The sequence below is a fragment of the Cervus canadensis genome, chromosome 3 (assembly GCF_019320065.1).
Source record: "Cervus canadensis isolate Bull #8, Minnesota chromosome 3, ASM1932006v1, whole genome shotgun sequence".
Lineage (NCBI taxonomy): Eukaryota > Metazoa > Chordata > Mammalia > Artiodactyla > Cervidae > Cervus > Cervus canadensis.
This window is the reverse complement of record NC_057388.1, coordinates 105,600,247-105,617,794: the sequence shown is the minus strand read 5'-3', so window position 1 is coordinate 105,617,794 and position 17,548 is coordinate 105,600,247. Positions and strand designations below refer to the sequence as shown.

The 17,548-nt window shown below is 37.6% G+C and overlaps 1 protein-coding gene across 1 annotated transcript in view; it reads right to left on the bottom strand.

Moving 5' to 3' along the window:
* Nucleotides 1–17,548, bottom strand: part of CNTNAP2 (contactin associated protein 2) — a 2,193,843-nt gene that overhangs the window by 1,219,979 nt on the left and 956,316 nt on the right. Inside the window, exons 8-9 of the mRNA XM_043463954.1 lie at nucleotides 14,637–14,780; nucleotides 10,296–10,560 (exon numbers count right to left, since the gene is read on the bottom strand). Of these exons, the coding sequence (XP_043319889.1) occupies nucleotides 10,296–10,560; nucleotides 14,637–14,780 (409 nt within the window). The remainder of the gene's footprint in view (nucleotides 1–10,295; nucleotides 10,561–14,636; nucleotides 14,781–17,548) is intronic.

Sequence of the window (17,548 nt, the reverse complement as noted above, 5' to 3'; positions counted from 1 at the left end):
CTCTCTTGTTGACCATGATGGCTACTCCATTTCTTCTAAGGGATTCCTGCCCACAGTAGTAGATATAATGGTCACCTGAGTTAAATTCACCCATTCCAGTCCATTTTAGTTCTGATTCCTAGAATGTCAACATTCACTCTTGCCATCTCCTGTTTGACCACTTCCAATTTGCCTTGATTCATGGACCTAACATTCCAGGTTCCCATGCAATATTGCTCTTTACAGCATCGGACCTTGCTTCTATCACCAGTCACATCCACAACTAGTTATTGTTTTTGCTTTGGCTCCATCCCTTCATTCTTTCTGGAGTTATTTCTCCACTGATCTCCAGTAGCATATTGGGCACCTACTGACCTGGGGAGTTCCTCTTTCAGTATCCTATCATTTTGCCTTTTCATACTGTTCATGGGGTTCTCAAGGCAAGAATACTGAAGTGGTTTGCCATTCCCTTCTCCAGTGGACCACATTCTGTCAGACCTCTCCACCAGGACCCGACCGTCTTGGGTGGCCCCACACGGCATGGCTTAGTTTCATTGAGTTAGACAAGACTGTGGTCCTGTGATCAGATTGGCTAGTTTTCTGTGCTTATGGTTTTAGTGTGTCTGCCCTCTGATGCCCTCTCGCAACACCTACTGTCTTTCTTGTAGTTTGTAGTAGCGATGTCTTATTTTCTCTTTGATTAGCTTATTTGTACAGTAAACTAAATAGTGAGGGACAGGGAAACCTGGTGTGCTGCAGTCCATGGGGTTGCAAACAGTCAGGCACGACTTAGTGACTGAACAACAACAACGGAAAACTAAAGCTTTTAGAACATAACCTGATCCCTACTGGGGGCTTTTACCTCCATTTTATCCACCTAAGTTTGCTAAATTTTACCCTCGCCTTGCAACTTTTAAAAATTATTAAACACACATGCACACAATCATGTTTTATTCATCTTCTCTGAAAAAGGCATAGAATATTTTAACAGGCCCCCAAACCCTGTGGAAGTTAGAGTGGGTATAGTATCCTGCTGTGTGATTATAAATTAAAATGTCCCCTTTGCTTCCTAAAGAATAAGTCAATACCTAATATCACAAAACTTTCCTCCCAGCCTCTTTTTTCTTTCATGTTGGAATATAATGCTTCTATTGATGTGAAAATGCACCAGCATGCACTGAAATATAATTCAAGGTAGATTTCCACTCAGCTGGCATGATGATAGCACAGCCACTTTGGGAATTGAAATATAATAAAAAGTCAGTTAGGTGACACTACCTGGGAGCAACACACTGTTAACTCAAATGCTTTTGACTCGGTACCAGGCGATTCTCACAGCAAGACTATCTGTGAACTTGGGAGAATAAAATCAGCCATCTGTGTTGCAGGTATATCCAAGGTGATCTATATTTATATCTACAGATCTGTGTCTATAGCTCTATATCCATCTCGCTTTTGGTTCTTGCTAAAAAGAGGAGATATGCTATCCTAGCACACATGTAAGCTCCTAATTAAAATGAGCACAATGCTTCACCAATCAACCTTGCTCAGGCTCCATCGTTCCCAAGAACACAGAGCTGTATTTTGTCTTCGGCATCCTAAAATGATGAATTTATGTTTTCCTTGAACATTTTAGGTATCTAGAAAACCATTTGAAAGAAGAAACTTCTAAACCTATTTTTTAGATTTTTTTTTTTTTTAGTAGAATTATACATACAGAAATTTTCACTCAGTTGCATCTCTTTGTGACCCCATGGACTATAGGACTGCATATCCATTTCTTTCTCCAGGGGGTGTTCCTGACCCAGGGATTGAACCCAGGTCTCCTGCACTATAGGCAGATTTTTACCATCTGAGCCACCAGGGAAGCCCCATTTGGAAATAAAGATACTTGTAACCCCTGATTCACTATTAAGAGAGAAAAATAAAATTTGTTGTTCCCTGAGAGCCAGTAACAGTTTCAAGGGAAAATGTGTTTACATATGAATTCAGCTATCTCCCCCTCCCTCTTTTCCTTTATTTATCAAAAAAGAAAAAAATGTTTGCAATCAGTTATGTATATTTTCAAATAAATGCTCACAGACTCAACATAAAATGTTCCATTTTTTATGTAAATGCCATTAAGGAAATGAAGCTGAAGCCCATTGTTTATGGACATAGTTTTTAAAAATTGATTATATAAATGCTTCTATTTAAGTAGGGAAACTAGACCTTTTAAGTCGATATAACTTACTCTATGGAATTTCCATTCATCATGTTATTAAGCGTTATACTTTTTAGGAGTGTCATTTTACCCCCAAGTATTATTGTATTACTGTATACATTTTTTTAACACTACTTGATGTTTGTTTTAGAAAATTGGATATTATGGAAAATATGTTAAGAAATTAGCAATGGACTGATAACCTACCAATTAGAGATAATTGGTTAGCATTATCCAGATTTATTTCATTCAGATCTCTTTTCTAGTTATCTATATATTTATAAAAATAATAATATTGGGGTTATATTCTGCATAATTTTTGTAAACACTTTTATTCACTATATTTTCCAATTTTTATAGGATTTTTGAGAAACATGATTTCTTATGCCAAAATAGTATTCCACATAAGGATGTGCTCTTTAAAATAACCTCTTCACTGAAAATATTTACTTGTTTTCAATTACTTTTATTATTTGATATGTACTGTGATAATATATCAACGTATGTCTTTACTGAAAGTCACTCAGTCATGTCCAACTCTTTGAGACCCCATGGACTATACAGTCCATGGAGTTCTCCAGGCCAGAATACTGGAGTGGGTAGCCTTTCCTTCTCCAGGGGATCTTCCCAACCCAGGGATCGAACCCAGGTCTTCTGCATTGCAGGCGGATTCTTAACCAGCTGAGTCATGAGGGAAGCCTGAATCATCATGACTCAAATTTAATAAAGGCTATGTCAAGACTTCTAATATGTTCAGCCTCTAAAAAACTATGGCTTAAATTTGAATTAAGGAATATAATACATATTATCAAATAATTCTCCACTTTACTATAAGACAATGTAAAATAAATCACTTGAAGTATGTGAAGTAATGCCTAAACATTACTTAATTTTTGAGTTATAGAAATTTATTTTAAGAAAACTATAAAATTATATGGAGTTTGAAATTATAGAGCTGAAAATCAATTCTCAATAACTTAAAACATAAAAAATATTATAAACAATCTTTTTTCCTTGGCGCTTGCCTCATGGCTCAGATGGTAAGAATCTGTGTGCAATGTGGGAGACCTGGGCTCTATCCCTGGGACAGAAAGATCCCCTGGAGAATGGAATGACTACGCACTCCAGTATTTTTGACTGGAGAATTCCATGGACAGAGGAACCTGGGAGGCTACTGTCCATGGGGTCTGAAAGAGTTGGATATGAATGAATAACACTTTTTTTTCTTATGTGAGGAAAAATAAACCTCATGATGCCAATTATCACTGAACTTAGAAATTGGTATATGGATCAATTCTTCCAAATATTAATATACTAACTACATTTTCAAATGTTTGTAAAATCAAGAGAAGAGATATTCTAATTGTGTAGAACAGACAGTGCCAGGAGCAGTCCCTGGGAAATGCATTTGCTGAGATTGAACTGGGAACTTGCCAGTATTTGCCAGCAAGTTTCCCAGCTATGCACAAAGCCAGGAAAATGTCTATTCCTTAGGCTATGGTCTGGATGTGTGCTGAAATTCATGTGTTGAAATCCTAATGCCCAGAATGACAGTATTAGGAGATGGGGCTTTGATAGGTGCTCAGGTCAGGAGGGTGGAGCCCTCAGGAAGGGGATGAGAGTTCTGATAAAGCAGACAGCACAGCTCACCCCTTGACCATGTGTTCGCTGTTGCTGTTCAGTCATAAGTCATGTCCGACTCGTTGCGACCCTGGAGACTGTGGCACACCAGGCTTCCCTGTTCTTTACCATCTTCCAGAGTTTGTTCAAATTTATGTCCATCAAGTCAGTGATGCTACCTAAACATCTCATCTTCTACTGCCCTCTTCTCCTTTTGCCTTCAATCTTTCCCAACATCAGGCTCTTATCTAATGAGACAGCTCTTTGTGTCAGGTGGCCAAAGTATTGGAGCTTCAGTTTCAGCATCAGCCCTTCTGATGAATACTCAGGGTTAATTTTCTTTAGGCTTGACTGGTTTGATGTCCTTGCTGTTCAAGGGGCTCTCAAGAGTCTTTGCTAGTACCACAATTCGAAAGCATCAATTCTTCAGCCCTCAATGCCGGAGACATAAAGAGAGGTGGGTTTGATCCCTGGGTCAGGAAGATCCTCTGGAAAAGGAATAGGCAACCCACTCCAGTATTCTTGCCTGGAGAATCCCCTGGACAGAGAAGCCTTGTGGGCTACAGTCCACAGGGCTATGAAGAGTCGGACATGACTAAAGCGACTTAGCACACATACAACCTTATTTATGGTCCAACTCCCTCATGAGAACACAGCAAGAAGTCTGCAGTCTGCAACTAGGAAGAAGGCTCTCACCAGCTTGACCAGACTGGCACCCTAATCCTGATCTCAGGCTTCCAGCCCCCAGAACTATAAGAAGTGTGTGTGTGTGTGTGTGTGTGTGTGTGTGTGTGTGTGTGTGTGTGTGTGTGTGTGTGTGTGTGTGTGTGTGTGTGTGTGTGTGTGTGTGTGTGTGTGTAAAAACCACATAGTTAACAGGTTTTATTATGGCAGTTTGGGTGGACTAAGCTATTTTCCCTTAAAGGACCCAAATGGAAATTTATCAAAGGTTTACAAAGGAAATTGCCCTGCAAAACAGAAATAAAGCAAGGCCCCAGGAAGATTCCCTTTGGAGACAGGAATACAGAACTGATGTTTACTGAGGACAAGTTTATGAAGCAGTGTGGATGTTAAGAAGCCATTCGATAACTGAAGCAATGTGGGGCTTTCCTGGTGGTTCAAATGGTAAAGAATCTACCTGCAATTCAAGAGACCCAGTTTCAACCCCTGGGTCAGGAAGATCCCCTGGAGGAGGGCATGGCATCCCACTCTGGTATTCTTGCCTGGAGAATCCCATGGACAGAGGAGCCTGGTGGACTACAGTTCATAGGGTCGCACAAAGTCAGACAAGATTGAAGTGACTTAGCATGCACTCACGGTTGCACTCTCTTCATAAACAAAACAATGAGGTTTGAACACTTCAACTTAGCTAACAGTTGATTTAGGAGGAGGACATATTCTGAATGATTCTTCTAAAAGGTTTTGTTTACATGGATAGAAATTGATTTTTTTTTCAATAGGTGAGAAAGGTCATTAACAGAAATCATGTTCCTTTCTCCATATAAATGCTAAACCACTTTTCATCACCTTATTAACAGGGCAGGTGAAAACTTTACAGTAGTATTCTAAGCATCTATTTGTAATTAGTGGCATAAAATTGATGCATTTTGCAATTAAAAACTTTATTTCAAATGGTATTCAGATTCTGTGTGTGTGTGTGTGTGTGTGTCTGTGTGTGTGTGTGTTTTGTTTGGCTATGTATCAGACAGTAATACACACAAATACTTTTTTTTTCACTACTGTTCCAATATTATAATATTGTTTCTTTTAAATTAATTAAATACATACATTCTTAAAAATTAAATACATTTAATTTTCCATTATGAATTGTTGGCATAAACACTCTCAGGTAATTAGAACTTTAAAAAATCCCAACTCTTCAAATGAGAAGACCAGTCAATAGGTCGGTGTTTTTCTAATAATGGGTTGCAGCTTGTCTTTAGGTCATGAAATCACTTAGTGGATCATGGTATTTTTTTTTTTTAATTGAAGAGCGACAGAAGAGAAAACAACAAAATTATGAGATCACATTAAAGCATAAGGTAAATTATATTTCATGAAAACTTTGTTTCAGTAGGTATTGAGTATGATATAAAATGTTTTCTCATTGTTTTGGTCAAAATCATTTGAACCTGGAGGATGCTGTGCTCAATGAAACAAGTCAGAGAAAGAGAAATACTGTGTGACCTCACTTACATGTAGAATCTTAAACTAGAAGTCATAGAATCAAAGAGTAGAATAACGGTGGTTGCCAGGGGCTTGTTGTATATTGGTCAAAGGGTACCATTTTTAAGTAAGGAGATGAAAATGTCCGGGGGAATCTATTGTACAGCATGGTGATTTTAGCTAACAACACCGCATATTTGAAATATAAGTATACACCATGACAAAAATAAACTCAAAATGGCTTAAAGACTTAAATACGACATGATACCATAAATCTCCTAGAAGAGGACATAGGCAAAGCATTCACTGACATAAATTGCAGTAATATGCTCTTAGATCAATCTCCCCAGGCAAAAGAAATAAAAGCAAAAATAACCAAATGAAACCTAATTAAACTTATCAGTTTTTACATAGGAAAGGAAACCATAAATAAAATGAAAAGATAACCTACAGAAAAGGAGAAAATAATGGCAAACAATGCACCTGACAAGGGTTTACTTTCCAAAATAAACAAATAGCTCATAGAACTCAGTATCAAAACAACAACCCTATCAAAAAGTGGACAGAAGACCTAATGAGACATTTCTCCAAAGAAGACAGATGGTCAACAGGCACATTGAAAGATGCTTAACATCACTGATTATTGGAGAAATGCAAATCAAAACAACAATGAATTATTACCTCACATCAGTCAGAAAGGCCATCATCAAACAATATGTGAATAATAAATGCTGAAGGGGCATGGAGAGAAGGGCACCCTCCTACACAGCTGGTGGGATTGTATACTGGTGCAGCTACAATGGAAAAAACAGTCTGAAGGTTCCTCAACAAACTAAAAATAGTTAGGGCAGGTTCTAAACTAAAAATAGAACTACCATATGATCCAGCAATCTCACTTCTTGGCATTTATCTGGAAAGGACAAAAACTCTAAATCCCAAAGACACATTCACCCCAGTGTTCACTGTGACACTATTTACAGTAACCAAAACAGAGAAGCAACCTACATGTCCACTGACAGATGAATGGATGAAGAACACGTGGTATGTAGACACAATTAAATGCTCAGTTCAGTTCAGTCACTCAGTCGTGTCCGACTCTTTGTGACCCCATGAATCACAGCATGCCAGGCCTCCCTGTCCATCACCAGCTCCCGGACTTTACTCAAACTCATGCCCATCGAGTCGGTGATGCCATCCAGCCATCTCATTCTCTGTCGTCCCCTTCTCCTCCTGCCCCCAATCCCTCCCAGCATCAGGGTCTTTTCCAATGAGTCAACTCTTTGCATGAGGTGGCCAAAGTACTGGAGTTTCAGCTTCAGTCCTTCCAGTGAACATTCAGGACTGATCTCCTTTAGGATGGACTGGTTGGATCTCCTTGCAGTCCAACAGACTCTCAAGAGTCTTCTCCAATACCATAGTTCAAAAGCATCAATTTTTCAGCTCTCAGCTTTCTTCACAGTCCAACTCTCACATCCATACATGACCACTGGAAAAATCATAGCCTTGACCAGACGGACCTTTGTTGGGAAAGTTAGGTCTCTGCTTTTTAATATGCTATCTAGGTTGGTCATAACTTTCCTTCCAAGGAGTAAGCGTCTTTTAATTTCATGGCTGCAGTCACCATCTGCAGTGATTTTGGAGCCCAAAAAAATAAAGTCTGACACTGTTTCCACTGTCTCCCCATCTATTTCCCATGAGGTGATGTGACCTGATTAAAAATGAATGAAATAAAATAAAAAAAAAAAAAAAAAAAAAAAAAAAAAAAAAAAAAAAAAAAAAAAAAAAAAAAAAAAAAAAAAAATGAATGAAATAATGCCATCTGCAGCAACACGGATGGACCTACAAATGATCATACCAAGTCAGACAGAAAAAGAAAATATCATATGATATCACATATCTGAACTCTAAAAAGATACAAATGAACTTATTTACAGAAATATACTCACAGATACAGAAAACAAAATTATGGTTACCAAAGGGAAAAGAGTGGGGGATAAATCAGTAGTACGGGATTAATAAACACACCTCTATACATAAAAAAAGCAATAAAGATGAACTGTATAGCACAGGGAACTATATCCAATATCTTATAATAACTGATATGGAAAAATACTCTTAAAAAGAAAAAATATATATATATGAATCACTTTCTTATACACCTGAAGCCTGAAGCTAACACAATAATAAAATCAACTGTACTTCATAGAAAGAATAGGGTAGATATAACACAGAACAATTATCCTTTGTTAAAAGCAAATATCAGTGTAGTCTATGTATGGGAAAAATAGAAATCTTTGAAATGTAAATATTTCATTGGACTACATAAGAATGAGACTACAGAAAAATTCAGATATCACATCCTGTTTTCCTTAATTTGCACAGATTCTACGATAAATTAACAAAAACATCTAAAGTTTACTTTTATAATATTTAAGGAAACTTATGAGGAAATGGTAAGGAGCCTGGCAGGCTATAGTCCGTGGAGTCACTAAGAGTTACTTATGACTGAGCAATTGAGCACACATACACATTAAGGTAAATTAGATGCTGCATATTGTATTCCTTTGTTTATTCTTTTATATTTTAATAAACACATTTTAAATCAGTTGAGAATATCCTGGAGTCCTAAATTAGACCACATTAAATGAGCAAATATTTATTGATCACTATGTTTAAGATCCTATTCTTTTAATTATAATGGTACTTGTTACATGGAAAACTACCAGGAGTTTGGGTTTTTTCCAGGAGGGAGGACTTCATCCTTGTATTTTTAATGCCTAAACATCAATTTTAACAGAATCTAGTGGGGAGTTTTTCAACGGTGGTAAATATTTGTATGTGTATTTGTTTTATGTGCTATTCTGGTCTCTCCAGATAATTTCTATTTACTCTAACTCTCCCACAAGTATTTATACTGAGATGCAGTGATAAAAAATGGTGATCAATCATTTTCACTCTGAACTTTCGGAGAAAAAGCAAAACTAACAATGCAAAAAAAAAAAAAAAAGCAAAAGTAAATATCTAGGTGTTTTACAATAGCTTTTGATTTCAATTATTCAGATACACCTGTGACATAATGGCTTCTGTGTCTTCCTTGAGTCCTTTTCTGTAACAGACCACACAGCCAGCTCATACAAAAACACACAGCCTGTTGTATGAAAAGGCACATATCCTCAAGCAGGAGATATTCTGTGAACACTCGTTCACAGATCCACAGGGCTGATTTCAACATTCCTGGGGCATCTCTGATGTTCCAGGCATTGCTCTATGTGCAGGGGCATGGCCTCTGCCTTCGAGGAGCTGATAGCATAGAGGAGAAATGAGATGGGCCCAATCATAAGTGTCACGAGTGAACACAGAATGTTTAGAAATCAGAGCTCACAGTCACACAATTGAGCCTTCTGTTATGAACCTTCTCTCTCAGTATTTGGTACATCTGTACAAGGTGCTCAGGAAATACTCTTTTTCTTCCCATCTTCCATTTCTAAGTAGTTAATTACTTAGAATAAGTACTTACTTAAAACACTGCTTTCAAGAAACTTCTAGAGAAATTTGATGACTTTTTGTTTTGTTTTTTTTTTACTATTTTTCAGTCCCATAGCTGATATCATTTTATTTGTTTATGATATCTCATTTGGCAATATCATCTTTCTTTGTACCATCATATTCAAGGATTATTCTAAGGTCGATGAGTTTATTCAAATAACAACAATATTACCTAAGTCTTAGTTTATCATGCCACTAAAATGTCAAGTTTAAAAATCACTCTACTTAGCCAGTCCAGGCTGCCTTCAGTTGTCTCTTGTCATTCTTATCTCTTGTCATTCTTCTTTGTATTAATTTCCCTTTTTTCTCCCTAATACTTTGCATAAATTTAGAAGACCACAGAGCTTGTGATTCAAACAGTAGAACTTACCTTTAAAGTCATAATTTACATCAACGCAACCTTATTACTCGTAGCAAAAGGAATGTGAGTGCCCATAAGGTGAAAAGATATGAAGTGTCCTTATGTTAATAAAACAAACATTCTTTGTTTTTAAACATATGATCTTAGAGGAATATCCACTGCTCTATGCGAGAGGGACCAGCATTTGTGAAAAGTCAGTCCTGTCAAGACAGTCCCAACCAACTTTCCTCCTTGCCTGCCCTCAGCCTCTCAGCATTTGTAAGTTTCCCTCATTCAGCCTGCCCTCAGGGAAGCCAAGGAAAGATCTCAGTATCTGAATCCAAACATAATCACAAGCGTGTGACAACAAAGTAAAAACATAACCCTAGCTGGAAATCACAACAGCAGCTTCAGGCGCGAACACTGAATAGATTCACTGACCTGACGAAATGTCTATCTGGTTCATCTTGGTCTGCGTGACGTTGATGTGAACGCTGACTTTGCTGTCAGTGAGGTCAATCTCCACATTGCCCAGGTCATCCGCAAAATGACTGAAAAGCAGGAGACCACTGGGGTTCCAAGTCCTGAACTGGAAGCTAACCGCAAACAGGTCCTGGTGAAGCCGTCCGGGCACCTCCAGGTAACTGGTAGCGTTGAAAAAGACAGGCACTGTGTAGGGCTCCACGCAGGAGAAACTCAAATTTCCCTGGAAGACAGAAGGGCATGCTTTGAGGAAAATGGAGAATAAAACAAGCACCCATGTAAGACAGCTGACGAAGTGAGAGTTGCACACATTTCAAAACAGAGCTTGAGCTGTGTGCAATCCCCATGTGCAGCCATGTGACACAGACTCACGTGTCCTTGAAAGGACATGTCCTGGCTGCCCTTTCTGCTGTAGCGAACAGAGTCCAGCAGCTGGCCATCAGACTGAGAGACTCATACAAGCACCTTGCATCACGGATTCGACAAACTGACAGCCTGGTGTGATGGGCTGGCTATGGAATGGATGCGGCCCTGTGTGGTGGGCTTGGGAGTGGACCACTGGACTTTCTGAAGAAAAGCAAAGAGCTGCTTCCTCCTCCCTCACCTCTGATGCTGCATCAGCCAGGGAGGAGATGCCTTGGTCAATTATTTATTAATATATAAATCTAGTCTCACTGGGAACTTTGATCTCTTGGTTGCTGTTTATTAAACTAGGATGGGGCAAATATTCTTGAGTCTTATCCACATAGCTAATGTACGTAAATTAATATTAACTATTTAGTCAAACCTGTGGTTTTTCCAGTAGTCATGTGTGCCATGTGAGAGTTGGACCATAAAGAAAGCTGAGCACTGAAGAATGGGTGCTTTTGAACTGTGATGTTGGAGAAGATTCTTGAGAGTCCCTCGGACTGCTAGGAGATCAAACCAGTCCATCCTAAAGGAAATCACCCTGAATATTCACTGGAAGGACTGATGCTGAAGCTGAAACTCCAACATTTTGCCTACCAGATGCAAAGAGCCGACTCATTAGAAAAGACCCCGATGCTGGGAAAGATTGAGGGCAGGAGGAGAAGGGGACGACAGAGGATGAGATGGTTAGATGGCATCATTGACTCAATGGAGATGAGTCTGAGCAAGCTCTGGGAGATGGTGAAGGACAGGGAAGCCTGGTGTGCTGCAATCTATAGGGTCGCAAAGAGTCAAACATGACTGAGCAACTAAACAACAGATTATTTTCTTATTCAACTCAAACTCTCATTTACATTCCCATGAAATGTGCATATATCATAATACATTAATGCTTTCAGAAACAGTGACATGAATGTACAAAAGGAAAAGAAAACTTTCAATTAAAGCTTCCTCCTCCCCCTCATGCTTCCTCTATTTGGTACAAAGAAATTTGATTATTCAGATACACTGAATTTTATATTCTAGTATCTAAGTACCTTCCTTTTAAAGATATGAAAAAAAATCTACATTTTTCTCCATCTTTTTTTTTTTAATCCCACTATATCTTGAGGAATATGATTTGAAGGGATTTTTTTCTTTATTGTTTCCTTAAACAACACCACATACTTATCCCCAGAGGCATAGTTCTTCTATTTTAGTACATTAACCATTTAATCTAAGTTAGGCTGGCCCCCCCAATTAATATTTAAATTAAATTTGTGCTGTACCTGCATGTGCATGCATGCTAAGCCGCTTTAGTCGGGTCCAACTCTTTGTGATCCCATGGACTGCAGCCCCCCAGGCTCCCCTGTCCATGGGGTTCTCCAAGCAAGAATACTGGAGGGGGTCACCATGCCCTCCTCCAGGGGATCTTCCCCACCCAGGGATCAAACCGGCATCTCTTATGCCTCCTGCATTGGCAGGCAGGTTCTTTACCACTAGGGCCATCTGGGAAGCCCTGTATCTTCACAGATGATTAGATGACTATTTTTAAGGGCTTACTTGTCCAGATGAAAAAAACTGCCTATGCACAAAAACTGACATGACGTAACTGACCGCTTGCCTGAGTTGTGAAGACTGTCTCCCAGCAGAGTGAAAAGTTCTGAGTGAGGGTGCTGATTCTGGAGTCAGCATTTAATGAGGAAATGGGTGTGTGTAAGGAGAACGGTGCAGGGTAAGTGCTGAGCCAATTACACAGAAATATTAGCACCTGACATCTTCAAAAGCAAATCTCCTCTGTAAATATTTGCCTTCACAGAGCAACTTGCAAAATGTCCTGCCTGCCTCTACGCTGCCTAAACCTTTTAATACATATGTTTATTTTTGTTTAAAAGCCTTTTTTGTGTCTGCGCCTTCCATTTTAACAAATGTAATTATAGATAATTCAGGCTTTTTAAAATGTCTTTGTTATTCAGGTTAAAATACCATTTATAAGCAACAATATATTGTGGTTAAAGCTGACTTTGGGATGGGTCTCCAGAGTGCAATTCTCTGTAGTTTGAGAACCTAATGGATACATGTGAGGACCAGCTGGGAGGTTTAGGCACAAATAACACTTTACTTCTTCTTAAAGGTGCAAATAATGGGGAAAGTATTATGATGATTTGGATTCTGTATCTTTCTGTCTTAGGTGTTAATTTCTGAGGAAACAAAAGGACTCTGATGCCATTTTATCCAAAGCTTAAAATAACATATATATAAATACTGCTCTAGATAAGAAATGACACAACATGGAAAGAAGCCGTGACCTTGGGACTGTATACTGTGAGTCCACAATCTGTGTTTGCTTTTTCTAAGTTAAACCTCAGTTTTCATCCACAAGATGTTTATGACAATATCTCCCCTGTAGTATAGTTCTTAGAGTATCATAAAGGTAACAGGTCTCACACAGTACCTGTTACCTATACAAGGAGCTATTATTTTCCCCTACAGTCAATATCTTGTAAGAAAATGTCACCAAAGTTTAATTTTCAACTATTAGTACTAATTCTTCATTAACTTAGAAAGATAATTAGTAAAAAAAAATCTACATTCAACTATTATTTTATGAGCTTCCCTGGTGATTCAGCGATAAAGAATCTGCCTGTCAATGCAGGAGACACAGGTTTGATCCCTGGATCAAGAAAATCCACTGGAGAAGGAAATGACAACCCACTCTAGTATTCTTGCTTGGGAAATCCCACGGACAGAGGGGCCTAGTGGACTACAGTCCATGGGGTCACAAAGATTTGGACACGACTTAGAGACTAAACAACAAATTATTTTATAGTTTCTTATATCCAACCAGAACTCCTCTTTATTCATTGGGCATTTCCATTTGTCCGCTCATTTTTTGAAAACCCCAGGCTCAAATTTTGGATAACAAATCCATCAAAGTCAGAACATAGTACAAACACTCATGATATTTTCTACTCCCACTGACTTCCAAATGCATGGATCTCTGGATTCCCAGGATCTTCCCAGTGACACTTTGGAACTGAAGAAACTCCTGTTCTTTCAGAACCAGAAGGAACCCACATACCAGAGTTATAAGTTTCTCTTATAGTAATCTTATGTGGTGTTGTAGGGAGGCAAACGTACTAGGGTTTTCTTTGATTTTTGTTCTCCTCCTTGAAATAGTTTTGGAGAAGGAAATGGCAACCCACACCAGTATTCTTGCCTAGAAAATTCCATGGAGAGAGAAGCCTGGGGGGTTACAGTCCACGGAGTCCCAGTGAGTCTGACTTGACTGGGAGACTATGCTTTCACTCTGAAATAGTTCAACGTGGAAACACACACACCAGAGCCAGGACCACTGTGAGCGTCTGAGTCACAGACTTCACTATCCAATCGAATCCATCTTTACTGAATGCATAATACTTAGTATGTTTAGAGCTTTGACAAGAAGTTTATTTCTTTATATACCTGGGTGAATCAGCTTTGGAAACATGGAAAAAAATAATAAGGCTCCTGGCTTTTAAGATTTTTAAATAGTGAATTACATTATCATCAAGAAATGTAGCATTCTACACAATGTGACATTTGGAAACGTGTGCTGACTTAAGGGCTGCTGAACAGTTGGGATGACTGTCCTTCTGTCATGGGAAATCTAGAAACTCTGGGGCTGAAATTCCAGGCCCCATCTGAAACAAACTTTCTATTTCCAGTAACTTTAACTCAAAAATCAGTATCTAGTCTTAGAGTACATCCAGTATCTCCATATTTTCAAGTACCTCTAAAATTAGTTTTATATGGTTGAGCCCACAAGCCTGATAACAAATGCTATGATACTGTTGTCCATTAACAGTCCAGACAAAACAAAATTTCTTTGATTTTTCTAGGAACCAATATTATGGGGGTGGAAAATCTTACCACATTTGAGGGCTCAAGTTTCTTCCTTCTTGCCAGATCTGTTATGTTGATGCCATTGTAGTTAATGCTTTCCATGCAGCCTTTGAAATTCTTTCTACTGCTGGAACTTGGCTTTCCGGAGAAAGGTATGCCTCCAAAGGTTATCTGTGAGAAAAAGATAAAATGTAAATATTCACACTGTATTTGGCTTAAACAAATAAACACATTTACAATAAATTAGACAAAACTACTAACACAGCGAAAATCAGTTATTGTAACCTCAGCCAACATATACAGACATTTTTTCTGCCTCTAAAGTCTGTTGCATATTAAATTATGTTAAATTAAATTAAGTATATACTGATTGTATTAATTCTGAAAATTAGATTATATAAGAAAATAGCAATAATTTCTAGCATTTTTAATACCTGTAAGGCATTTTATCAATTTTCCTGAGAATGTTCTAAAAGATTTTACACAGCAAGCATCTTTTATAAATGTTAAGCATATATTTTTATGCTTATCAAAGACATTATCAATAAATGTTGCTAGTCATCATGAAATAACCAGCACTAAAATATTAAGTTTATGACTTCAGCCCAAAGGAAGGAATCTTGTATTCACCCTATTTAGACATTGTAGTCTAATGATCATTACAGTAAAAAAATTGTTAGGCTTACTGTGAATACAGAAAATATTTCCAAAAGTCTCACTGCTATATTGATTGGAAATATCTTTGGGTTTGGAGGCTATAATTTGAGAAGTACAGGCTTAAAGATATTATAGGTGTCCTAAATCCTAAGGAATAAGGTCAATACTCCTTCCTGTGATTTTCAAGCAATTGGTAAAATCACAATAAAAAGAGAACATATATTTTTCCAGATACCTTTGATCAAATTACATTATCATAACATCAATTTCATATAATAGAAAATTATACTTAATTATGTATTGCCAATAATGACGTGTACTAATAGTGAATGAATCTATTAATCATAGCTGTAATATCAAGATATCTAATCCAGACATTATATTTCTTTTAAGTAGTATTCAATTACCAATTTTTCCTACAGAGGTTGGAAAATGAAAGACATATTTCAATGTCAAAACTTTAAATTTGATATATAAGGCAGAGATCTTTAGGTTTTAGAAGATATGTATTATGCCTCTGTTATGCAGTGCTTTGACATTTTAGTTTTTTTAATGTAAACGTTTAAAATTATTTTTAACCGTTTCTTAATTTTTAGTTTACAATGTTGTGTTAATTTCAGGTATACAGCAAAGTGATTCAGTCATACATATATATTCCTTTTCAGACTGTTTCACATTATAGGTTATTTAAAGATACAGAATACAGTTCTCTGTGCTGTACAGTAGGTCCTTGTTTATCTATCTTATATATAGCAGTGTGTATACGCATTTTAAATTCTTAAATAGTTTTAGGGTAAAAGGGACAAATTAATAATAGTTTATGAGACAAACCAAAAAATTTTAAAAACTCACTTAAAATGCAACTAAGTGTATTAATAACAGCTGAATATATACTATATATCATTTACCTTAAGAGTTTAACTATTGGAAGAAAAAAGAAAAACTAAGAATAAACACACAAAAAAGAATCGGGAGCCTACAAAAGGCAAAACAGGGGTGTTCTGAAATACATTAGGAAAATATTTTCAAGTGGCACTGAACTGAACTTATTAGGTGCTATATACATGTACTTAATACCATAGGTTAGGATTACTGAGACTTTAATGGAGTGTTGAATTTCCTATCCACAATTTATTTTACCAACCTCTGCTCCAGTTGATAGTAATAAAATCTTCCATGCTTAATGACACGTAGCATCACACTGTGAATAATATTACTAAATACTATCACAGTTGAAAGTATTGCTTTATTCCTTCTCTGGGTGCATAGTTTCTTTATTGGGGGACTCCTATTTTCCTTCAGGATAATGACTCAGACACTCTTTACAGTTTCTCTTTTCAACAACCTTCAGCTCATGTCCTATCGTACAGAGGGTAACCTGGTGAAACATCACAGGCTCAATCTACCAGATCCCTTACAATTGAGAGAAGCAGGTTCAACTCCCAATTCCTAATGTAATTCATCATTTGATATTAGGTGGTCACTTCTTCTTTCTTGTTATATGTCTTCATCAATAAAATATTCTCAAATACTGTAATCATTCTCATGGTAAAAAAAAAAAGCTGCAGTGGTTAGATTAATAATCAGATATTGATATGACTCACTTTATTGCCTTATTAATGACACTGTTGTTCAGTGACAACCTTGACTCTAAAAAAGAAATGCACTGACCATTTTGTTAGCTGCCAAGAGTTTCCAAAGTGAGACAGGGCTTACCAGACACCTTTGAGTGTCTTTTCTCCCACCATCTTTAAGAAAATAACACTGTTTTCCAGCTGAGCACATGCTCCCCAGCCAATATATGGCATTTACCAACCTCTCTGAACAAGATTTGGTCTCATGAGATTTAAGCCAAAGGGTTGTGTGTGACTCTACTGTCTGGAATGCAAAATGGAAAGTGAGTAGTCAACTTGGAGTGAGTTGCAGAGGGGATGGAGTAGCAGTGGAGTAAAAGGAGACTGGGGTCTTAACCATCACGATTCTGCCTTATGAGCCCAGGGCTACCTGCCTACAGGCCCCTTTCAGGTGAAAGGAATAAACGTGTCTGTTATATGCAGTCTAATTAATTATAACTGATAACATGTGGTAATACCTGTTATTCCCTGTTGCCTTCTCTCTAACAAGCCATGTGCTAATTTCACTTTATGGAAAGGGAATATGATTCGTCCAGTGTCACACAACCAGGAAGGGGCAAAAAGGGATTTAAAGCCAGGCTTAATGGCTCCAATTTGAGCTCAGACACTTGATTCTCTCCAAAATCACAACACGTTGAGATACAAAGG